The sequence below is a fragment of the Schistocerca gregaria genome, chromosome 2, assembly GCF_023897955.1.
Source record: "Schistocerca gregaria isolate iqSchGreg1 chromosome 2, iqSchGreg1.2, whole genome shotgun sequence".
Classification (NCBI taxonomy): domain Eukaryota; kingdom Metazoa; phylum Arthropoda; class Insecta; order Orthoptera; family Acrididae; genus Schistocerca; species Schistocerca gregaria.
This window is the reverse complement of record NC_064921.1, coordinates 990,466,137-990,491,666: the sequence shown is the minus strand read 5'-3', so window position 1 is coordinate 990,491,666 and position 25,530 is coordinate 990,466,137. Positions and strand designations below refer to the sequence as shown.

Sequence of the window (25,530 nt, the reverse complement as noted above, 5' to 3'; positions counted from 1 at the left end):
AAAGAAACGAATACGTGCTTTAGGAATAAAGATTTTCTGTGCGCAAGAGTAGAAAGAGAAGCATAGCTTCAGAGTACCCTTTTTAGTTACGCTGCAATCAGTATTCACGACGACTATCGCACTGTACTTTCGACGAGGGTGCGTCAGGGATGGGAGAACACAGCCGCTCAAAACCAGTTTTTTTTCTGCTACCAGGGTAACCATTACTGCGATCTCTGCAACGGATTTGAGATAGTCAGAGGCAGATTACAAGCACTCCGGCACGCCTGCAGATGTTAACACTGAAAAAAGAAAAAGAAAAAGGGAGACAAAAATACGTCCGGCGGCGCGTGCGCTACCGCGGGCGGCGAGCACCGCCATATTGTGACGTCAAGGGGCGGGGCCAGCGAGGCGCGGTGGTGGGGGGAAGTGGGCGGGGCCGCGGCGGGCGCGCACGAGGCCTCCGCTGCCTCGGGCGCGCCAGTGTGGGCCCGTGGCTGCGGGAGCGAGCATCGGCAGGGAGTGTGTAGCCCGTGAGAGCCGCCGAGCCGCCGAGATGCACGCGATGAACGACCCGAGCGCTGCGCTCGCCGGCATGCTGCCCTTCGACTCGATCGGACTCTACGAGCAGCCCAAGCCGCGCTTCATCTTCAAGATGCCGCGCGTCGTTCCGGACCAGAAGGCGAAGTTCGAGGCGGATGAGCTGTTCAGGAGACTCAGTCGAGAGAGTGAGGTAAGTGGCGCAGCCACGTCCACGCCCGGCAGCGGCTCGCCTACTGTTAGAAACAAGCGGCCAGGAGGCAAAAGAATTGTTCTGTTTCGCTCTAATCGACATCTACACATGTAGTCAACAACCCTCTACAGTGTACATCCTGCTATTATTGCTTTCCTACTCCATTCGCGTATTAAGCTGGTCGAAAACTGACATTTTGAGACCGTGGCTGCGTACGCAATACAGGTTGATTCTTGCAGAAAAGTTAACAGCAACGAACTATTCTCATAATGCTGTTTATCTCCATAAACAGCGCCGTTACCGTCTTCGAACCGACAGGTTCATCCGTCGTCTTATTGACCTTACGAGACATACTACAGCAAAAAAACTTTTCTTGACGTGAACAAGCCGACTGATGATCAGCCTGTCGGTTCGAAATCGGTGACGACGCTATTTATGTGAAGAAAAAGCACTATAAAACGTGGTTTGTTGCTCTTATCTTGTCTGCAAGAATCAGCCTGATTTTTTTTTTTGTGAGAAGTGATCTTTCTTCCTAGGATATACATTTATATCCCCCGAGCATTTCTGTTAATATCCGCGTGGTTAATCCGAGCGAAGAGTCTCTGGATTCGGTCAATGTCTATTGTCATGGCCGGCCGCGGTGACTGAGCGGTTCTAGGCGCTTCAGTCCGGAACCGCGCGACTGCTACGGTCGCAGGTTCGAATCCTGCCTCGGGCATGGATGTGTGTGATGTCCTTAGGTTTGTTAGGTTTAAGTAGTTCTAAGTTCTAGGGGATTGATGACCTCAGATATTAAGTCCCATAGTGCTCAGAGCCATTTTTTTCTATTGTCATGCCTCCAAGCACTCGAACAATAGGATTGGTCGCATTAGCATTTGTCTGCTTTTTACTATACAGATGCACTGCATCTTTCCTGAGTCCTCTCAAGAAATCTAACTCTCCGATTCGATTTTCGTTATCTCAGACACGTGCTAATTAGAAAGGTGTCAAGTGGCGAAGCAGACAGGCTATTTCATGGAAGTGCATGACGCTCTTGCTGGTAATTCATATTATAATCATTGCTAACTATCATCTAGCAGTGATAAAATTTAAATAAGATATTTTAAAAGCGTGTGCTTCGTTGACATAAAACCTATCGTGGTCTCTAGTGGCGCTAAGCCTCGTTTACTCTTACAGTGGCCTACTTCTATTTAGTTAGTGATAAAATGGAATAAAATACAGAAACAGTGCAGCCTACAATGTTCGCTACCTCCATGCTCTCGCTTTGTACGTTGTGCTGCTATTTTTATTAACTCTGACGTACGCTCGACATCTTGCTTATCAAGCTATCCAATGTGTCCTAGAAACAGTTGTCCTTCGCTTCCAGCTATTGCAGAAGAATTTATCAATAGCGTATAATACAGAAAGACACGAGTCTCTTGGTTAGTGTGGCGCCTCATCCAGTGTTTCACCGCTGTTAACGTCGTGAGGAGGAAAGTTATGTCATACAGAATAACAAAATTAATGGTAGAAACACAAATTTCCTTGCTTCCTGAACACAATGTTATTTTTGAGATTACTGACGATTGCATAGTTTATGTGCGCTTGTGAGTGAGCGTTCCCGAGCTTTCTGCGGTTGCGTATCGACAGAGCACTGCTGCCGTGTGCGGAGATGGAAAGGTTTGACGCCCACCAATACTTAACACTCGGCAGTCGATACCAGGCTTACGATTCTGCCGTCTTCCGTGGACAGCTATCTCTCTGTGTTCTTTCCACTATTAGCCCTAATTACAGTAATTACTGACGGGGCAACAGGAAAATGTATCTGACGTTTGAATCAAAGACAAACTAGAAAAAGTGGCGAGTAAGATGACTTACTAGAGGAAAGTTTCCGAACACGGCATTTTCGAATCACTTTTCAGAAATAGGTAAAGCTTGCTAGCGCTTGAGTCTACAATAAATGAAAATTAAGAGGTAATAAAGGTTAAGATATAGAGACGACAGACATACAGCACTCCTGTATGAAAGTAGTACACACATACATATCAGAATTGAATCTAAGGGCCGACCGAGAATGCAGAATCGAATCTTTTATTACGCTGTTGTCGGCTTTCCTCTACTTACAGGACTCTTAGCTGTCACAGTCCACAAACCCTACAAAGAACCCGTGAAAGACTGACTAAATACTTGTGCTCGTTACTGAAGATAATGACAACGTGGAACTTAGCAAAGGATGTGTTTTCACTCCTAGAGGACAAATATTGCGTTGTACGGACGACGCTGGCATGCACTCTGATTATGATGCATTATATGCCACCACTTGTCCTCCAAATACGGCTCCAGGATTCGAACCGTCCACCTATATGTCGAACCATCCACCTATATGTGGAACGCTTCCACAGTAGCGTACGTTATCGGTCTCAGCTACGGAAGCAGGAAAGGAACTTTGTTGACACGATTTGTTCCGCACGTGACGAATATTCCCCGCCTTTTAGCTTTGTTTTTGGATTTTCAACTTCGCATTCCCTCCTGGGATGCATTGGCGGGAGATATTGACCGTTTGCGTGCTGGAGTATTGTACAAGGGCTTCATGAAATTGGTGAAGTGAGCATCTAAAACGGTTCTTAAGTATCACAGTCAGTCATGTACTGTTATGGGCAGATTTCGGGTGGTACTATAACACGTGAGTGTCGAATCCACGAAGTACTTTGCTCACACTTTACAATGTGAAAAACTGTGTGAAAGACTATATGGCTCCCTACTATCATTTTGGATTAAATCTGGTTTTGAGTATTGAATTCTTTATTCTGGTGTATTTTCAGTAAGATACCGGACTTCTGATTTGTTTTACAGCATTGGTGGGTTGTGTTAATCCCAAGGTACACATATCACAGTAATGGAAACCGTAACAGTATGTCTGTCACATGTGCCCTGACAAATTTTTATTCTCACTTCTCCACATTACCTGATGCTGTCAATACATATAAAAATGACGGGAAAGACTTCTTGAAATCCCAAACAATTCGTATTACACATTGAACTTATTATATTTTTTGTTTAGAAAAAAGAACACTTCTACAATACGTAACGTTCACTCACACCGCAGTAGCATTCACACGATTTCACAACTCCTTTCGGGTTAACCATTGCTTTCAGTTTCCATACTTTCACCGTAAAATAATGCGTTTTCCCATTTCACACGAGTGCAAGTAAAGCAAAGATTACAAATATTTTTTCCCGCCACGAATGGGTCACTGAGCACCCCTCACTCGCGTCCAACTCACACTGTAGATAAGCTCCGACTAACACAAAATGTTGTATTTTGTATGATATAGTACAAAATTGCCGTCAACACACAAATATCACCGTTCTCGTCTACTTTCCATACATCTGAGCACGACTTCCTGATCACGCTCACCCGCGATCTGCTCGGTAGGGACTCTCAGAACAGACTCATTACAGTCCGTCAAAACCACGCTTGTCTCGGATGATGGTGTATTCCAGCGCCACCTGTGGGTTCCGGTGCGACAGATAAGTAATGCCAAGATTCGATACTTACGAAATTTATGTCGAAACAAGGCCCCCGGAGTAGACAACATTCCATTAGAACTATTGACAGCCTTGGGAGAGCCAGTCCCGATAAAACTCTACCGTCTGGTGAACAAGATGTATGAGACAGCCGAAATACACTCTGACTTCAAGAAGAATATAATAATTCGAGCCGGCCGCGGTGCTCTCGCGGTTCTAGGCAAGCAGTCCGGAACCGTGCGACTGCTACGGTCGCAGGTTCGAATCCTGCCTCGGGTATGGATGTGTGTGATGTCCTTAGGTTAATTAGGTTTATGTAGTTCTAAGTTCTAGGGGGCTGATGACCACAGCAGTTGAGTCCCATAGTGCTCAGAGCCATTTGAACCAATAATTCGAATCCCAATGAAAGCAGATGTTGACAGATGTGAAAATTACCGAACTATCAGTTTAATAAGTCATGGGTGCAAAATACTAACGCGAATTCTTTACAGACGAACGGAAAAACTGATAGAACGCGACCTCGGGGAAGATCAGTCTGGATTCCGTAGAAATGTTGGAACGCGTGAGGGAATACTGATTTGCGACTTATCTTAGAAGAAAGATTAAGGAAAAGCAAAACAACGTTTGTAGACTTAGAGAAAGCTTTTGACAATGTTGATTGGAATACTCTCTTTCAAATTCTAAAGGTGGCAGGTGTAAAATACAGGGAGCAAAAGGCTATTTACAATTTGTACAGAAACCAGATGGCAGTTATAAGAGTCGAGGTACATGAAAGGGAAGCTGTGGTTGGGAAGGGAGTGAGACAGGGTTGTAGCCTATCCCCGATGTTATTCAATCTGTATATTGAGCAAGCAGTAAAGGAAACAAAAGAAAAATTTGGTGTAGGTATTAAAATCCATGGAGAAGAAATAAAAACTTTGAGGTTATCCGATGACATCGTAATTCTGTCAGAGACAGCAAAGGACCTGGAAGAGCAGCTGAACGGAATGGACAGTGTCTTGGAAGGAGGGTATAAGATGAAAACCAACAAAGGCAAAACGAGGATAATGGAATGTAGTCGAATTAAGTCGGGTGATGCTGAGGGAATTAAATTAGAAAATGAGACACTTAAAGTAGTAAAGGAGTTTTGCTATTTGGGGAGGAAAATAACTGATGATGGTCGAAGTAGAGAGGATATAAAATGTAGACTTGCAATGGCAAGGAAAGCGTTTCTGAAGAAGAAAAATTTGTTAACATCGGGTATAGATTTAAATGTCAGTAAGCCGTTTCTGAAAGTATTTGTATGGAGTGTAGCCTTGTATGGAAGTGAAACGTAGACGATAAATAGTTTAGACAAGAAGAGAATAGAAGCTTTCGAAATGTGGTGCTACAGAAGAATGCTGAAGATTAGATGGGTAGATCACATAACTAATGAGGAATTATTGAATCGGATTGGGGGAAGAGAAGTTTGTAGCACAACTTGACCAGAAGAAGCGATCGGTTGGTAGGACATGTTCTGAGACATTGAGGGATCACCAATTTAGCATTGAAGGACAGCGTGGAGGGTAAAAATCGTAGAGGGAGACCAAGAGATGAAAACACTAAGCAGAGTCAGAAGGATGTAGGCTACAGTAGGTAGTGGGAGATGAAGAAGCTTGCATAGGATAGAGTAGCATGGAGACCTGCATCAAGCCAGTCTCAGGACTGAAGACCACAACAACAACAAAATTTATGGATATCTGTACTCTAAAAGATTTTGCGTTATGATCGTCCAGTGAACTAGGTAGCCTACAGAAAATCTCCAGTCAAAAGAAGTGTTTTTTCTGTGTCAGCCGTGGAGCAATGGCATTCGACATAACACTGACATCGGAGAGGCTTCATCTACATCTACATGTATATTCCACAAGCCACCCAACGGTGTGTGGCGGAGGGCACTTTACGTGACACTGTCATTACCTCCCTTTCCTGTTCCACTCACGTATGGTTCGCGGGAAGAACGACTGCCGGAAAGCCTCCGTGCGCGCTCATATCTGTAATTTTACATTCGTGATCTCCTCGTGAGGTATAAGTAGGGAGAAACAATATATTCGATACCTCATCCAGAAACGCACCCTCTCGAAACCTGGCGAGCAAGCTACACCGCGATGCAGAGCGCCTCTCTTGCAGAGTCTGCCACTTGAGTTTGCTAAACATCCCCGTAACGCTATCACGCTTAGCAAATAACCCTGTGACGAAATGCGCCGCTCTTCTTTGGATCTTCTCTATCTCTTCCGTCAACCCGACCTAGTACGGATCCGACACTGATGAGCAATACTCAAGTATAGGTCGAACGAGTGTTTTGTAAGTCACCTCCTTTGTTGATGGACGACATTTTCTAAGGACTCTCCCAATGAATCTCAGCCTGGTACCCGCCTTACCAACAATTATTTTTATACAGTCATTCCACTTCAAATAGTTCCGCACGCATACTCCCAGATATTTTATAGAAGTAACTGCTACCAGTGTTTGTTCCGCTATCATATAATCATACACTAAAGAATCCTTCTTTCTATGTATTTGCAATACATTGCATTTGTCTACGTGAAGGGTCAGTTGCCACTCCCTGCGCCAAGTGCCTATCCGCTGCAGATCTTCCTGCATTTCGCTACAATTTTCTAATGCTGCAACTTCTCTGTGCAACTTCTCTGTATAATACAGCATCATCCGCGAAAAGCCGCATGGAACTTCCGACACTATCTACTAGGTCATTTATATATATTGTGAAAAGCAATGGTCCCATAACACTCCCCTGTGGCACGCCAGAGGTTACTTTAACGTCTGCAGACGTCTCTCCATCGAGAACAACATGCTGTGTTCTGTTTGATAAAAAGTCTTCAATGCAGCCACACAGCTCCTCTGATACTCCGTAGGCTCTTACTTCGTTTATCAGGCGACAGTGCGGAACTGTATTGAACGCTCTCCGGAAGTCAATTAAAGTAGCATCTACCTAGGAGCCTGTATCTAATATTTTCTAGGTCTCATGAACAAATAAAGCGAGTTGGACCTCAGACGATCGCTGTTTCCGGAAGCCATGTCGATTCCTACAGAGTAGATTCTGGATTTCCAAAAATGACATGATACTCGAGCAAAAAACATGTTCTAAAATTCTACAACACATCAACGTCAGAGATATAGGTCTATAATTTTGCGCATGTGCTCGACGACACTTCTTGAAGACTGGGACTACCTGTGCTCTTTTCCAATTATTTGGAACCTTCCGTTCCTATAGAGACCTTGCTGTACACGGCTGTTAGAAGGGGGGCAAGTTGTTTCGCGTACTCTGCTTCAGGTATCGGAAGCGATAGCAATACCGCGGCACCCACCAGCACAGCGATCGGAGTTAGGGGCGCGCTCGCGGAGAACGGCGCGGCTTACATTGGCTGCGCTACCCAGTGCTCGGCGAGCTTCCGGGAAGCTGCTTGCTGGCCGATAAGCGCAGGCAGCTGCGGCGACGCCACGTCGTGCGGGCGCTGCTTGGCCGCAGTGCGAGCCCACCACTGACAACCGTGCCCGATTCCAGCCCTGGCGTCGCTTTCTCACCGTAACGAACTCAACGCGTTCACACGAAATTTCTTAGAGTATCACGAAAAAAAAAGCCTCTCTTGTCTCTGCTAACCTGTTTATTTATTCGTGTCAGAAGCAGCATAAACATGGCATATACATAAAATAAAACGATTTCGAAGCTAAAGTGGATGAAGGGTATCAGACGGATGCCATATTCCTTGACTTCGGGAAAGCGTTTGACTCGGTGCCCCACTGCAGACTCCTAACTAAGGTACGAGCATATGGGATTGGTTCCCAAGTATGTGAATGGCTCGAAGACTTCTTAAGTAATAGAACCCACTACGTTGTCATCGATGGTGAGTGTTCATCGGAGGTGAGGGAATCATCTGGAGTGCCCCAAGGAAGTGTGGTAGGTCCGCTGTTGTTTTCTATCTACATAAATGACCTTTTCGATAGGGTGGATGGCAATGTGCGGCTGTTTGCTGATGATGCTGTGGTGTCGTCGTTGGGTGACTGTAGGAGGATACAAGATGACTTGGACAGGATTTGTGATTGGTGTAAAGAATGGCAGCTAACTCTAAATATAGATAAATGTAAATTAATGCTGATGAATAGGAAAAAGAATCCTGTAATGTTTGAATTCTCCATTAACAGTGTAGCGCTTGACACAGTCACGTCGCTTAAATATTTGCGTCTAACATTGCAGAGCGATATGAAGTGGGACAAGCATGTAATGACAGTTTTGGGGAAGGCGGATAGTCGTCTTCGGTTCATTGGTAGAATTTTGGGAGGATGTGGTTCGTCTGTAAAGGAGACCACTTATAAAACACTAACACGACCTATTCTTGAGTACTGCTCGAGCGTTTGGAACCCCTATCTGGTCCGTTTGAGGGAGGACATAGAAGCAATTCAGAGGCGGGCTGCTAGATTTGTTACTGGTAGGTTTGATCATCACGCGTGTGTTACGGAAATGCTTCAGGAACTCGGGTGGGAGTCTCTAGAGGAAAGGAGGTGTTCTTTTCGTGAATCGCTACTGGGGAAATTTAGAGAACCAGCATTTGAGGCTGACTGGAGTACAATTTTACTGCCGCCAACATACATTTCGCGGGAAGACCTCAAAGATAAGATAAGAGAGATTAGGGCTCGTACAGAGGCATATAGGCAGTCATTTTTCCCTCGTTCTGTTTGGGAGTGGAACAGGGAGAGAAGATGCTAGTTGTGGTACGAGGTGCCCTCCGCCACGCACCTATGGTGGATTGCAGAGTATGTATGTAGATGTAGATGTAAATCAAATTAGGAGCCATAACTTATTTGGGTGGTTTCGAACATTATGTAAAGGGAAAAAAGGGGGTGAGAAAAGAGATGGCTCAAAGCGAGTGCTCCTATATCTTCATTGATCAGAAGCGGAATGGGGACCGGTACGAACAAACCTACTCATCGCCATATATGATTATGGAAATGTACGGAAGTGTACTTTCAGAAAGCGGTGCGGTGCGTTATCGTAAGTACTCCAGCCCATCGGTGGTTAGTAGCTAACCATTGCGTTACACGAAGTTCGTAAACGGATCAGCCAGACCAGAACGCAAAAACGAACACCGTCATGAGAAGCAATCAAACAAGAACGAGACAGATGGAATAAGCTAATGGAACTGTTTATTATTTCAAAAGTAGTCACCACAACTGTCAATACATTTGTATCACTGAGACACATCGGTCAGTGCCTTCATGATGATGATGGGGCGCTGAACAACGCCGTCATTAGCACCCGTACAAAATCCCAAATTTTACACAGTCCATTTTCTTTGCACTATCCAGTCTACTCACTCTCACAAATGATGATGATGATGATCACTGCAGAACGATTCTACTGCAGCCAACGTACATTCGAGAAGCACAGCATTTAAAAAAAAAAATATGGCACAGTCGCTTTTCCGTTGCGCCATGTGGTTAGAAACGCCATGTCACGGATTGTGCGGCCCCTGCCGCTGGAGGTTCGAGTCCCGTCTCGGGCTTGGGTTTGTGTGTGTGTGTGTGTTTTGTTCTTAGCATAAGTTGGTTTAAGTTAGTGTAACTAGTGTGTAAGTCTAGGGCCCGATGACCTCAACAGTGTAGTCCCTTAGGTATTCACACACATTCGAACTTATTTTTTTCCCTTGCCTTTTTTGAGAGTGGAACAGAAAAGGTAAGTACAAGATACCCTCCACCATGCACCATTTGTTGTCTTGCGGAGTATGTACGTAGACGTAAGACTAGAGTACAGGCGGAGCGAAATGGCGCAATGGCAGCACGCTGGACTCGTATTCGGGACGGCAATGGCTCAAATCCCCGCCCGGCTAAATCGCTCTTGGCAAATGCCGGAATGGTTCCTTCAAAAAGGGCGCGGCCGATTTCCGTCTCTATCCTTCCGTAATCCGAGCTTGTGCTCCGTCTCTCATGACGTGCTGTTGACGGGACGTTAAACTCTAATCTCCCTTTCCTTCCTACTGAGAGGCTGACTGGAGCAGGTGGCCAGAACGAGAAGTCTCCGGCGAAACGAGGAAGCGGATGTGGGAGCAGCGAGGCTGGCTGCGGCAGCGCACCTGGGAGTAGCCGTTAGACCGCAAGCAACCTGACCCCGTCTGGCTGCGGACCGCGGCCTCGCATTTCCCATATAACGACATGGATTCTCCAATGTCGCAGCGTCTTTTATTTTAGTGGCGAATATCCTTAAAATTTTTACTAGACGCGAGGGCCAAAACTGTGGCGCACCAGATCTCGAATCAGTCTACTCGCTTTTTGCGGGCAATCCTTTTACTGATGCAGCTCTCTAGACATTTCTGACGGCAGAGCAAAAGAGTCAGTCCCCCGGTATCTCTCCGCTTCTCTCCGAAACAGCGTAAACCATACACGGAGGTGACAAAATGCATGGAATACTTCCTAATATCGTCTTTGTTGATCTATTATGGATCGTGGGACGACGCCTGGTATGAACTTCTTGATGCAATAATTTACCAACAGCCGTATGTATGGTAGAAATTTATTTTATGAACTTTAATGTGCTACGAGTTTCGGCATTACATTGATCCCATCTTCAGGCCCCACTTGGTGGCTACCTAGAACTGTTGCAGGACGATAGATTCACGGACCCGGTTTTATGGCTCCTTCCATCTATAGCGATTTTACGACTGTGACGAGTGGGGCCTGAAGATGACATCAATGTAATGCAGAAGCTTAGTTCGCATTTTCCTTCCATATCACTTATCAGTAAATCAAAGAGTCCACCACTGTCGAGTCATTTATCAGCTGACAAGTGACGACCTTGAACTCTGAGTCGTAATACTTCTCAAGTTAAATTTCAAAACAGTTACTGTCCGTGTAGATGCACCCTACGAAAAGGGACGGCTGTTTATCTATAACACTTTCCACTTCTATTAACTGTGCTACAAATTCTGCACGTGTAATTACTGTGACGCTTCAGGCGCTTGTAATGACCGCATAATTTCCCGAAAGGACGCTACTATATTTTAAACGAGAAAATAAGGAAAAAACCGCAATTACCACAGCGCCTGGAGGTAACGAGCCGTACTTTATGAACTTTCTCCTAAGCTTACGACAGCCAGAGTAACTGTTCCTGGTTAGATAGCGCTGCGCAATCATCGCTATGGAAATTCCTTTCGTACTTCGCAGTTTCGACATTGTACTCCAAAAAATTTCGTTGAATACTTGTCAGAACGAAATGCGCATTCGAGACTGTTAATCAAACCTGATGGACGATACATAGCGGCAGGAAGAGTGCAGGCTTTCTCTGAACACATTTTTAAATGTATTTCGTACTTGAGATCTTAACCTCATATTAAATGAGCAATTAACCTCGTTAGGTGTGAAAACAACGAGACACGTTTGCGGTAAGTGCCAGTTAAGTTGCAGCTAAGGGAACACTGCATGGATGATGGCGTTTGGTTATGGGCTCCTAAGTACTGTCATAAACCCGCATCTAATGGGAGCTCCTCCCACTAATATTTCGCTCCAGGCTACTCCACGGTGGACTCTTCTTGGCCTTGAACTTCTTTCCATTTACTCAATACATAATACGTTCCAGATTACAATCGTTTAATTGCGAATACGCAAGTTGTTTATCAGTGGGAGTTATTTGTGAGTCATCGCACGTTGCAAGCCTCTAGTTCACATCTATCCCTACTTGTTTGTCTAGTATATTCATTTAGCCACTACTAAAGAAATTTATCGCTATCTTGTTGATTGATGTCTTCCATGAAGGTGCCATGGGTAGTAAACATTTGTTGCCTCTTCTGATCTGTTACACTAAAACGTAAGTGGTTGCTCGAATAGATCCTTAAAATTCGTCAAGTTACATTCTATGTGCAGCTACTTTCCTGTTGGATTTGGTCGTTGAACCAACTACAGCTTCATGCTCTGAAAGGTGCGCCGTTAGATGGCAGTATCCAGGGGGTATGTGATCAAGACTTCTCTCCCGACCGTTAATATCACATTATCTGCTTCAGCCTCCCAGATTTTGACATATGCATATAGGCTTGTTCGCCCAATCCTCAAGGCATTCTCTCTCTGGCTCTTAATAACTAGCTTATAAATTTGATACCTATCCCAATTTTCCCTGCAGTGCTTTTTGAGTCTTCAAAAGGACATTGTATTAGTCTCTACAAGAAACAGGTGACATTATCACACATGGTACCGGCCAACAGCGTTCTGCTTCTAAAATTGTGTTCCCCGTACAAGTAGGCTGGCTGTAGCATGTTCGTAAAACTGGTTATAATTTTCAGTTGAGTCTGGGGACACAGCCAAAAGTACATAGTAGTGAACAATATAAAATAAAAGGAAGTCTTAACTCTAAGAATAAATTAGTACTGCTAACTGATATTCGATAAATATATAGAGATCTCCGTTTTGTCACTAAGCATGTCGAAAATCTGTTTTTAATCTTAATTAGGGCCAGCGGCATGCTACGAAACTTATGCGGCCAGGAAAATTGCCTAATTGAAAACTGATAGGCACAATGCTTTGAGCGGCGAAAGTGGCAGTAAAATGGGAGCGGAAAATGCCTGGCTAACATTCGTGTATTGCGGGCGGTAGTAGTCCTTCACTATCACTATCAAGTACGAAATTATTTAAGTAATCGATTTTGTGTGTGTCATTAATACTAATGTTTCGAGTCGGACGGCAAAAGCGCCATACAAAATTTCTTCCTTACGACTATAAGAATGTGTGAAAGAGCGCAACAATGATGTACTGAGGCAACGTGATAGTCTGCCCCATGATTGAACGCGATGAGCTTGCAGTACTTCTGAGTAGTTTCTGCTTCTGCCCGCACGAATGTAGATCAGGGGCGTTAGGGTAGTCTGTTGATTCTGAAGACACACATTTTAAGGATTAGATCGACGTCTGGGGCGTAATACAGAGTATTTCTCGACGACTGCAGGATTTCAAATTTGAATAACGCATGCTAAGAAAAAAGATACAGCGACGGTGGCGCCATCTATTAGTAGCACGGAGAGTCAAGTTTCATCTCATCCACATGTCAGTAGTCATGTCGCACTGGTCAAGGCAATATCGTGCGTTCGCGATGGAGTGCTATTTTCGCTACTGCAAATCTGTCGTGCGCCATTTCAAGATTCAGCCGCGAATCCAATTCTTGTTCGTGGAACAATATTGAACTGGGTGAGAAACATCTGTGCAACTGCCAATGCATCGAATCGAAAGGCAACCGGACCTCGAAAAACTGTCCGAATTCCCGAGAACATCGAACGTGAGCATAGCAGTTTACAGGTAATCCCTCGTCACTCGTTACGAAAACTTGCTCAAACGCTAAACATGTCGCCGGCGTTCACTCGTCGGATAATCCGGTGTAATCTGCGTTATCATCCGTACAAATTGTGCCGAACGGCCGTCACGCTCGTCTGATTTAACTGTGCCAGACTTTTACTACTGGGATTACTTGAAGGCGAGATCGTACTCCGACCAGCCGAGAAGCTTGCAACAGTTAAAAGATCGAATTCACGAAGAAATTTGCAAAATTCCTCCAACAGTTACGCATGATGTGTTCAAGAACTGGGTGAAACGCCTCGAGTATTGTGTTGCCATGAATAATCAACTGTCCCATGTACTATTCATAAGTAAACTTAAATAAATGTTGTACCTTCTTAAAATGTCCAGTTTGGTTTCGTGATTAGTTTGTACGTTATTCCATACTGAAACCGTCGAAGAGTTGTGAAACACCCTCTAATTTCAACAATTTGTTTTGTAGCACTCAATATTTTATTCTCGGAGCGAATACAAAAAGGTTGTAGTTCCGAATTACAGTCGTGTAGTTAGAGTACGTAAGTTGATCAGCGGAGGCAGTTATTCGTACAGCTCGCAGTCTGTTGCAAGCTTCTTGTCCACGCGTCTTCCGCTACTTGTTTGTGTCTAGTATATCTTAACTGTTTCGAGCAGCTAACTGTGTCGCGTGCGTTGTAGCTTAGTGTAATGTCATGTGTCTACGCCGACGATAGAAGGGCTAGGATAAAACCTCTTGCCGACTCATAGTCTACTCCAAACCAAAAGTTAAAGAAACACACATTTGCCATCGCACCACGACACGGTGTGGACAAGTATGGAATATAATCTAGGGTATTGGCGCATAAGTCTGGTTATGAGAAATATACCGACCTAACTTCTTCTGATGTCTCACTATCAACAAGTCACCGTTGTATAATTAAATAATAAGCAACCAGCTGCATATAAGAAATATAATTTCTTGTTTGGTGAAGGGCACTAACTGCCTTTCTTCAGAAGGGAGAAGGCCTGTATTTTCCTGTACAGCCTACTAAAGGAGGGCACTAACTGCCCGAAACCGACCAAGAAATTAAATTTCTTATATGCAACTGGCTGCTTATTATTTCATTATATAATACTACAGTTGCTGAAGACAGACAAAATATTAAAGTCAGCGATGACATATCTTGCTAAGGAAGCATTGAATCCCTGTGTGAGAAAAATGTAATGAGAATCAGAAGTAGAGCAGACTCTGAATGTCTAATCAACCTACTTTAGAAATGCTCGTAAAAGCTCGGTATGTGGCAAAGAAATTTACAGTAATGCGACTTTTTCCAGTGCTAAGTATTTCTGAAAATATAATTTTACGAGTACAGAGAGAGGCCAAAGAGTATGACAGAAACGCGTAAAAACATGGGACATAATAGAAATTACAGTAATGCTGTTTTGCGAAAGCGGATTTCCATTAACAAATTACAATAGATAGTAGTTATCATCCAATGCAACGTGTTTCATTTTGATGTGTCTGCTGGGAGGAAGGACGATTTTTCTTCCTGTAGTAATTGCTACATTTGTAACCAACTAAATAATGCAAAATGTAATGTAGAATGCCACATGTCACATCCAGTATCTCGTTTTGACTGGTGGTCACGGAGCTATTAAACTAGTTACTGTCACTGGGTGCTCTTATCGCATGGATTATATGGTTACCAATACTTCATAAACTACACTACTGGCCATTAAAATTGCTACTCCACGAAGATAACGCGCTACAGAAGCGAAATTTTACAAAAAATGGTTCAAATGGCTCTGAGCACTATGGGACTCAACATCTTAGGTCATAAGTCCCCTAGAACTTAGAACTAATTAAACCTAACTAACCTAAGGACATCACACACACCCATGCCCGAGGCAGGATTCGAACCTGCGACCGTAGCAGCCCCATGGTTCCAGACTGCAGCGCCAGAACCGCAAGACCACCGCGGCCGGCCGAAATTTTACAGACAGGACAAAGATGCTCTGATATGCAAATGATTAGCTTTTCACAGCATTCACACAAGGTTGGCACCGGTGGCGACACCTATAACGTGCTGACATGAGGAAAGTTTCCAACCGATTTCTCATTCACAAACAGCAGTTGACAGGCGTTGCCTGGTGAAACTTTGTTGTGATGCATCGTGTAAGGTTGGATTGTAGCCTATCGCGATTGCGGTTTATCGTATAGCGACGTTGCTGCTCGCGTTGGTCGAGATCCAATGACTGTCAGCAGAATATGGAATCGGTGGGTTCAGGAGGGTAATACGGAACGCCGTGCTGAATCTCAAAAATGGTTCTGAGCACTATGGAACTTAACTTCTAAGGTCATCAGTCCCCTAGAACTTAGAACTACTTAAACCTAACTAACGTAAGGATATCACACACATCCATGCCCGAGGCAGGATTCGAACCTGCGACCGTAGGGTAGCGCGGTTCCAGACTGTAGCGACTAGAACCGCTGGGCCACCTCGCCCGTCTGGATCCCAACGGCCTGGTATCACTAGCAGTCCAGATGACAGGCATCTTATCCGCATGGCTGTAACGGACGTGCAGCCACGTCTCGATCCCTGAGTCAACAGATGGGGACGTTTGCAAGACAGCAACCATCTGCACGAACAGTTCGACGACGTTTGCAGCAGCATGGACTATCAGCTCGTAGATCATGGCTGCGGTTACCCTTGACGCTGAATCACAGACAGGAGCGCCTGCGATGGTGTACTCAACGACGAACCTGGCTGCACGAATGGCAAAACGTCATTTTTCCGGAAGAATTCACGTTCCATTTACAGCATCATGATGATCGCATCCGTGTTTGGCGACATTGCGGTGAACGCACATCGGAAGCGTGTATTCGTCATCGCCAAACTGGCGTATCACCAGAAGTGTAGTTATAGGGTGCCATTGGTAAAACGTCTCGGTCACCTCTTGTTCGCATTGACGGCACTCTGAACAGTGGACGTTACATTTCAGATGTGTTACGACCCGTGGCTCTACCCTTCATTCGATCCCTGCGAAACCCTGCATTTCAGCTGGATAATGCACGACCGCATGTTGCAGGTCCAGTACGGGCATTTCTTGAAACAGAAAATGTTCTACTGTTGCCCTGGCCAGCACATTCTCCAGATCTCTGAGCAATCTAAAACGTCTGGTCAATGGTGGTCGAGCAACTGGGTCGTCACAATACGCCAGTTACTACTCTTGATGAACTGTGATATTGTGTTGAATCTGCATGGGCAGCTGTACCTGTACACGCCATCCAAGCTCTGTTTGACTCAATGCCCAGGCGTATCAAGGCCGTTATTACGGCCAGAGGTGGTTGTTCTGGGTACAGATTTCTCAGGATCTATGCACCCAAATTGCGTGAAAATGTAATCACATGTCAGTTCTAGTATAATATATCTGTCCAATGAATACCCGTTTATCATCTGCATTTCTTCTTGGTGTAGCAATTTTAATGGCCAGTAGTGTCTTATCCTTGTTTCACGCAGCAGAGGCGAGGAAGGTAGAACACATGTGGTTTTTTTTTCCCTACGCTTGTTCCTGTAGCATGAAAGCGGCTTATTAGCAAACAGAGATTTATGGTTGAGTTATCTACCTGGCGTCCTCTGCACATCTAAAGAGTTTCTAAGCGGGCATGTAGAAGAGGGCGTAAAGCCAACAACTGCTAGATGGGGGAGTAGTAGCTGCTTGCCGCGCTCGTGCGAGCCTTGCTGGCGGAGCCGTGCAGCGGTGCGATGCGTCATGCGACGCAGAAGGCGAGCGGCGGACCAGCGTGCGATACACACGCACTCAGCGCACAGGCATTTCCTGCCGCTCGTCTCGTATCGCGCGCTACGCATCTTCTGTACCGATAGCAAAGAAACACAAAGTGCGCACAGCCACTCGACCTATCATATCTACTGCCCGTTATATTCACGGAACGACACTTGTGACACTGGCGAACTCAGATCTCCCCTCAGACGCAAAGTCAGTTTCTTTGAAGAACGGGTCAGAATGAAAGTTGCACTGTGCAGCGGTGAGTGCGCTGGTATGAAACTTCCTGGCAGATTAAAACTGTGTGTGGACGAGGTACTGGCAGAAAAAAAAAGCTGCGAGGACAGGTAGTGAATCGTGCTTGGGTAACTCTGTCAGTTGCCGACATGGTAGCTCAGAGTGTTCGGTCAGAGGGTTAGCTACCCTCTGTAGCCTCTGTAACCTTCCGAAGTTTCGAGACGAAATCAGGCTCGCGACGGCTCTAGTGCCTGAGGGTTTGACAACCCCTTCGACACAGGCTTGGTGCGGTTCGCCTACCTTCAGGCGCTAGGGTAGCCGCAAGGATGAGTTGGTGTCTAAGTTCCAGACAGGTACTCCCTTGTTGTAACGTGCTCAAGACAGTTGCGTGGGTGGCACCGAGGATGTTGCCAAACTCGGGGTCTTAGAGGGACATTTTACCGTCTTATTGGCGCACATGTTAATGTTACACTCCCGCGTGATCACGCCACAGGAGGGCTGAAAAAGCTAGAGTACCCTTCGATGCTTCGGATCACTTTCAGATTTCGTCGAATAGGTTTGAACGGTCTCTAGAGGTTTCAACACGCACAAGACAGCGAAAATTGTGGTGGTGCTGCACTCGAAAGGGGTGCGATGACGTTCAATGGGGATGCAGGCCTCCAATGTCCTTAGAGAAGGGTTGAAACATGCGAGGGTGTCATCAGTGACAAAGGGAGTCAAGAATATCTTCCTGTTGCTCACTGCACAGCCAACTGTCATTTTCGAACGCGAAATGTGCGGGAATCAACGTCCCAAGGAAAGGGGTGGTTTCATTGATGCCCACTGTCATCCCCTGAGGCCTTTTCGTGTCGACTGTGAGTGACGGTATGTCTGAAATTTTTTCCTCGGCCACTCATAAGAAAGTCGCGTTTGATTTCAACGCAGAGTGTCGCGGTACTGAAACGTAAAAAGAAGATGTGGAATGTGGGCAAGAGGGACTGTGACGACCTTCCAATCGTGTGACGCTTCCACAGTGGATGTCAGCGGAACTGTGATAAAATGTGGTGCCAGTGTGACATCATTAACCTGCCTTACAGCTCACATGAACTACTGAGCTGTGGCCTTTTTTTTAGTAAGTGTCGACACCTTGCTGTTGGAAGTGGCGTCCCAGGGCTCCATGCTTTCGCACTTTTACAGTGGAAGGTTGCAGGCACCTTTTAACCAAATTTCAAACTTGTGCGTTGCAGTGGGAGGCAGTTATGCGGTTTCGAAAAAGTTATCCTTTAATTACGTTGCGCAGAATATATTTTATACAGCGTGTCCCTTAAAGCACAAATTTTAGGGACAGGTTCCTTATACAGAAATAAGTAAAAACGGCCAAGCACAAATTCATTCTAAAATGCATAGCTTAAGAGGTATGAACCGTTGTTCATCTTCCATACTATAAAATATACCTCTTCTATTAGTTTATTCATGCTGAGCTCAAAGGGGCGATCTGTAGTGTTTACTTAGGAGAACAACAACTTCTTAGCGGAGATCGCTGTAAAAGCTTTCTTGTAATTTTATTACAGTCCTGAAGATTGTAACTTATTTTTACCGAAACCTGTTATCGATAATGAAGTTTTATAGCGATCTCTGCCAAGAAGTTTTTGTTCTCCTGAGACATTTCCTCTACTGCAAGGTCTTTGCTTTCCATATTTTAGGAGGACGAAGTATTGACCAAAACAAGAGAGACATGTCGAGTAAACATAGAGTCTAAAATGTTTACATTAACACTTATGAACACTCCTTGATCTTTGTTAGTGTGAAGCACATCGCTTCTACTGAACAAGTGCTCACAGCTCTTAAGGTATGCGTTTTCCAGCCGATGTTTAAGCGACATTTTTTTCTTATTCTAGTCCATGCTACCTCCTCCCCAGATCTGAAAAGCAAAGATCTTGCAGTAGAAGGCATCTGTTTCATTCTATCGAAGAACTAGTGCTCATATCTGTTAAGGGGCGGGGGGGGGGGGGGGGGGGGGTAGGACGTCAAACGAGCCGTCTTGGAGCAGGAGAGACACCACAGGACATATTAATTTCCACTGTCTATACTTTTACGAATAAATTCATAAAACTTTGTCAGCATGACCAGGAAGGATTAAGGGTTCACAATCATAGCAATGGAAGTTCAAAAAAAAAAAAAATAACAAAATATTTTTTTACATGAGAAAATTCATTTATTTCACTTCTATTGGCTGCATTTGTTGCTATAGTTACATGTTTCTTCATAAGTAAGAGAGATTCTTCGATGAATTTTGTACAGCATACAAACCATACTTACAGGTGTATGAAACTCTAGAAATTATTTTATTTATGAAAAATGAATGTGGTGTTACAGTTTAAACTTCATGTTTAGAGAAAACTCAAATTTTATAGTTAATTATCTCAATTTTTAGCACAGTTTTTAATAGATTTGGAAAATTCTAGAGTTTCATACACCTGTACGTATGGTATGTATGCTGTGCAAAATTCATCGAAGAATCTCCCTTACTTATGAAGAAAAGTGTACCTATAGCAACAAATGCAGCCAATGTAAGTGAAAAAAGGTGAAATACAAACGTAAAAAATAAATTATTTTCTTGTATTTTTGAACATCCACCACTAAACGTGTAAATCTTGAATCCTTTCTGGTCATTCTGACAAAGTTTTATGAATGTATTTTTAAAAGTATAGACAGTGGAAATTAAAAACTCCTGTGGTGTCTCCTGCTCCAAATCGTCCCGTTTGACGTCCTACCCCCCTTAAGGTATTCGCTTTAGAGCTCTCATTTACTAGACGTTTTTTCGATGTATAATGAGTCATGTTCATTCTCAAAATTAGTAGAATAAGAAAAAGAATAAATTACACCTGCGATGAAATACACACACAAAAATTTATTTCATACAATGTATTAAAGCTCTAAACAGCACGTACAAAAAGTAATTCAGTTCCTCTCTATTTCATGGTGACGTCTGAAACACGAAAGTCCGAAAGAGATAGGAGACAGCCATTCTTATCGAAACGCACAGGTGGTCTGTCACCACGCCGGTGTAACCGACTGGCGCTCCGCACGTGGAACGGATGCCTGAGCGGAGAGCCTGTACCCAAAGCTGACGAGTTTCTCACAAGCGGTGAGATGGTGGACCGGACCGCAGGAGGCAAGGCAGGAAGCAGGCGTTTAAACGGTCGGCTATTATAACAGCGAGGGCGATCGCTCGGCTGTGGACGCGCCCGCACAGGCCGTCACGCTCCGTAACGCTCTCCCCAGACACCTGCCTTGCACCCGTGAGAAACCCGAGAGCTCACTGCACTTCACAGTAGCGCCCGGCCGAGTCTCATGCTCGATACTAGCTCCTTACTGAAGCAATTAGTGGCCGTACACCTGAGTACAGCTAAACACTGCAACTGCTTTCGTGGTGGAGGGCCTACATTCACCCTCTTTGCTGTACAGCATGTGCGGAATGACTCGGAAAAAACGCAGTATTTAGGACGGAAGGTAGATCGAGCTTAAATGACAACTGAACTGGCAAGGATGATTATTAGCGTGTGGTGTAATTAAGATATCTACATCTACATTCTGCAAACTACTGTGAAGTAGATGAAAGGGTGTGCTTTCCATTGCACAAGCTAATGGGGGTTCTTCCCATCGCACTGTGATATGAAGTACGGGAAGAATGGCTGTTTAAACGCTTCTGTGAGCGCTGTAATTTGTCTGATATTGTCTTCGCGATCCGCGAGAGTGATGCGTAGAGTGTTGCAATACATTCGTAGTGTTGTCACTTAAAGCTGGTTCTTGGAGCTTTGTAAGTAGGTTTCCACGGTATAATTTGCGTCTGCCAGTTCAGTTACTTAAACATCTCCGCTTCGCTCTTTCATGTGTCAAGCTAACCTATGACCGTTCGTGCCACCCTCTCGTGTAATGTTCAACATCCCATGTTAGCTCTATTTAGTATGTGTCCCAAACACCTGAGCAATATTGTAGGATGGGTCGTGTGGGTGTATTGTAAGCTATCTCCTTTGCAGCCTACATTTTCTTAGTGTCCGACCAAAGAACCGAAGTCTGCCACCTGCTTTAACAACTAGATGATCGTCCCATTTTATATCCCCACTAATTATTACACCCAGGTATTTTGTATGAGGCAAATAATCCCAATCGCGAGTCAGACATTGTAATCGTAGGATATTAGGTTTTTTCGTTTTGTGAAGTGCACAGTTTCACAATTCGGAACATTTAAAGAAAGTTGCCAATTATTACACCAAAACACCTGACTCACTATTTCTGCAACTTGTTTCAGAAAATATTGAATGGCAGAGAATTGTATCATCTGTGCAAAGTCTGAGTTTCGTCTACACCTGTAGATGACCCTGCATCTAAGATTAAATGCTGCGTTCTCCGTACCAAGAAATCTTCATACCGTTCACAAATTTCCCTTGTAGCCTCGTACTATCGTACTTCTGAGAGTAAGCGTTGGTGTTTACTGACCTAAATGCTTTTCGGAAATGCAGCTAGCATTAGGAGCAAGATCAATGCTGTATAAGCTACCTGAAGGATTGCTGTTGAGTGTTCGGAATTTTTATTCTCCGGAATTAGGTGCACATATATACACTGTTACCAGCTACACTAGTGGATACCATCATCTAATGGGCCCCTCTCATGGCTACGAAAATCCACAGGAACAAGTGTCATCTGATTTGGCTGTCCTCTGCTTGGCATATAGGCGACAGGCTCATCTAGGCGATAGCTCTTCCATATTTAACTAAATACGTCGCCAGAAGCAAGTCAGCGTGTCTCAGCACCCGCCCTGCATCCTTTGACTCACTCCCAGTCCGAGCTGTACGTGTCCGCTACGCCGGGTTTTACCTCTTGGTCATAATCGTGTCTCAGTTTTCCCAGGCGGCGAAAAAACTAAATTGGAAAGTGATGTCCCGACTGCGCTTGAATAGCAGCTCCTCACTGAGGAACTTTGCGCAAAGACTGTGAGTGATCATTCATTATGATTTAGTACTTGTTTCCCAGCCTATTATACACCATATGTTTTATTTGGAAGATATGTGAAGGACCCAGACGAAAGTTGAAGCTTTGTGTCGGTACCCGAAGTCTACTGATCTCTCTCAGTTGAAGTTCTGTACAAGTCCAGTCCTAGTTCTACACCCAGTACTAACCTATGAGACAAAATTGTACAACGAATGAACTCAAACTCTCGACTAACAACGTTTTCTACAATTACAATTTAAGTGCAAATGAAAACTTTTATCATATGGCCAGTGTTAACACAAGCACTTAAGAGCAGACGTTACAGCGCTGATTATGTTCGCAAGGTATTCACGTGACGCTGTGGAAGTGAAGAGAGGTGACTGTACCAGACTTTGGAACAACCTTTTCTCGAAAAAGTGAAATCAATAGTTCGCATACCTGATATAGCGAGGATCACTTAGGCAACAACACGGCTGCCGTTATTCATTTATATGATTGATAGGAATGTGTGCACTTTTATTATGACTAAATTTAGATTTCAGCGAGTTTCTTGCCTTGGTTTTGCTTACTTGCTAATCCTGACTCCGAAAAGACTTCTCTAGCTCATATGCATAAACGTTGATTTTTTTTGCTTTTTTCATACTCCACTTCTCTCCATTCTTCGGCCAAATTACGAAGCGAAATGGTAGTGGGACAGTAAAGGGGGGTTTCGTGATTGGGATTAAATGGGAGTGGCTTACCAGCTACAGCATTTACCTGAAAATAAAGGGAAATCTCTCCATAACGGTCGAAACTAGGAGCTTGGGACTGTTGCGCGCCCTTTCTCAAAAATTTCGTGTACGTACTTTTAGTAAGCATGTGTGTTATTGGATGGAGTGATGTGTCGTGATAACGAATGTCGAAAAAGCTTTTAAGTTTATAATTGTTCCAAAATGATCATTCAACTCCGTCAGAATTTTCTGAATAGTTCTCGAATGATATAACTATAGTTCAGAGCGGTTTAAGAAAGATGTCGCTTATAATGCTCTCGTGTATGTTCTCTTCACTACTGGTAAGCATTGCGTCAACACCATAATCACCAGTTACATTCCTAGCTTATGTACAGATCGTGTGGCATTTAGAATTAAGACCGTATGCAAATCAGAAATATTTAATGTAAGTAAATTGCGAATTAGTACTTTCAACAGATTTCAAAGTAGACTATGAAGTTATTAGAGTGTAATGCTGAGAAGCAAGGCATAACAAAGTGAATTACAAGTTACAATAATCTCTAGAAATGAAAATATTGAAAGTAAATATCAGCTAGGTTGTCACATCCGTTGTGCAAATCTGTGCAATTGACATCATTTTAAATCTGCTGAAGTATAATAAATCTTTACAAACTGCAACTGTAAATAGAATCTTTCAGCAAACATTTCATAACTTCCCTCTATCTTTCTGCGGGACGCCAAAGTTGTGAAAATGCCCCAGTGTGAAAAACAGATAGGCGTAATTTTTCAGACAGACTAGGAAGCATGTTATTTAATATCACCTTTCTCGGTCCTTTGCAATAACAGTGCGGTAAATGTTGGAAGATTTTAGGAGGAGAAATAAGAAAAAGGTAGGATGGTATTTAGAATCGCGATGCTAACGCTTAATTCCGTTTTTAAGTATGTTTAATGTAGGACAGCTAATGTCATTGGTGGTAAATATTCTGGAAACTATTTCGAGACCGAGGCTCAAAAAGAAAGAACTTCCTAGATATGGTCCAAACTTTTCTGTCGATCTGGAAGAGAAAGTTACGGACCATACCATGGATCGTTTCGATCAATCTCTTGAAAAGAGAGAGAGAGGGAGAGCGAGGCAGCGCAGTGATCGAGGCCTTGGACCCCAATTCGATAGAAATGGTGTTCAGTTTTCCTTCGGATCGGTCTAATTCATGCTTACCGCGATCGCCCTCTATCACCTGAGGTAGGCAATCTCGTTCGAAAGGGTCACTTTGACATCGTCACGTCCTTCCATGTCATTAATAATATCAGATTGGATGTGACGTTAAGTCTTAACTTTTCTTGCTTTCTCTTTCGTGAAGGCAACTGGGTCATATGAAGAGGGAATTTTAGAGTTCGTTGCTGAATGTCTACGCGCCACACTTTACTAAATTGCTCAATACGCTGTCAGAGGCACAAACGGTCAGTACTGACACTGGGGTAATCTCTGACGGTTTCCTTTCATCCTTGGTGCACTTGGGCCGCGCGGTCTCGGGCGTTATGTCACGGTCCGTCCGGCTCCCCACGTCAGAGGTTCGAGTCCTCCCTCGGGCATGGGCGTGTGTCGTCCTTTAGTTAGTTTAAGTTAGATTAAATAGCATGTAAGGTTAGGGACCGATGATCTCAGCAGTTTGGTCCCATAAGATCTCACCACAAATTTCCAATTTTCGAGCAGTGAGTGTCCTTGCCGTATTAGGTACCTAAGCATTAATTTTAATGGCGTCAGTGATTCGTCTACAGAAGAATGTAGTAAAAATAAAGCAATTTGTCGGAGAGCTGATTCGAAAGCATGATGTCCTGCGTGTAAGATAACACCTTACTAGCGCTGCTACTGTGAAGAACGATGAACGCTGAAGATGCTGGCTGCTGAGATAATTCGGCGGCGCGAATGCAGTAACGCTGCGCGAAGGCGATAATAGCCCCTGACGGGCGTCCGAGGTGTTCCGCCGTGGAGTTTCTCAGCCATTTTGCAGGAAGAATACTCTAGGGAATTCTGACAAATCTACGTAGGCTCGGTCCTAAGCAGTTAACGACACGCCTATTTTGAATCCCTCACAACTACACTGATTTCTTTAATATTCCGTACTATTCCCCCCCCCCCCCCCCCTTGGGTTTCGTTTCGTTTTAGTGCAAGACCTCACGTGGCGCCTCTTCTTTCATCGTAGACCTGTCACTTGTCTCTGTCGCCTAGCTAATGTACGTAACGACGTGCTAAGAGCGTCGACTGTGCTAGTCGTTTCTATGTTTTAACTGTTTGTGTGTTGTGTTAACGTGGCGGAG

The 25,530-nt window shown here is 44.3% G+C and overlaps 1 protein-coding gene across 1 annotated transcript in view; it reads left to right on the top strand.

Moving 5' to 3' along the window:
- Positions 1-467: 467 nt before the first annotated feature.
- The window catches only part of LOC126335490 (protein big brother), a 215,149-nt gene continuing 190,086 nt past the window's right edge, over positions 468-25,530 (top strand). The window contains exon 1 of the mRNA XM_049998820.1: positions 468-712. Within this exon, the coding sequence (XP_049854777.1) occupies positions 536-712 (177 nt within the window). The 5' untranslated portion in view covers positions 468-535. The remainder of the gene's footprint in view (positions 713-25,530) is intronic.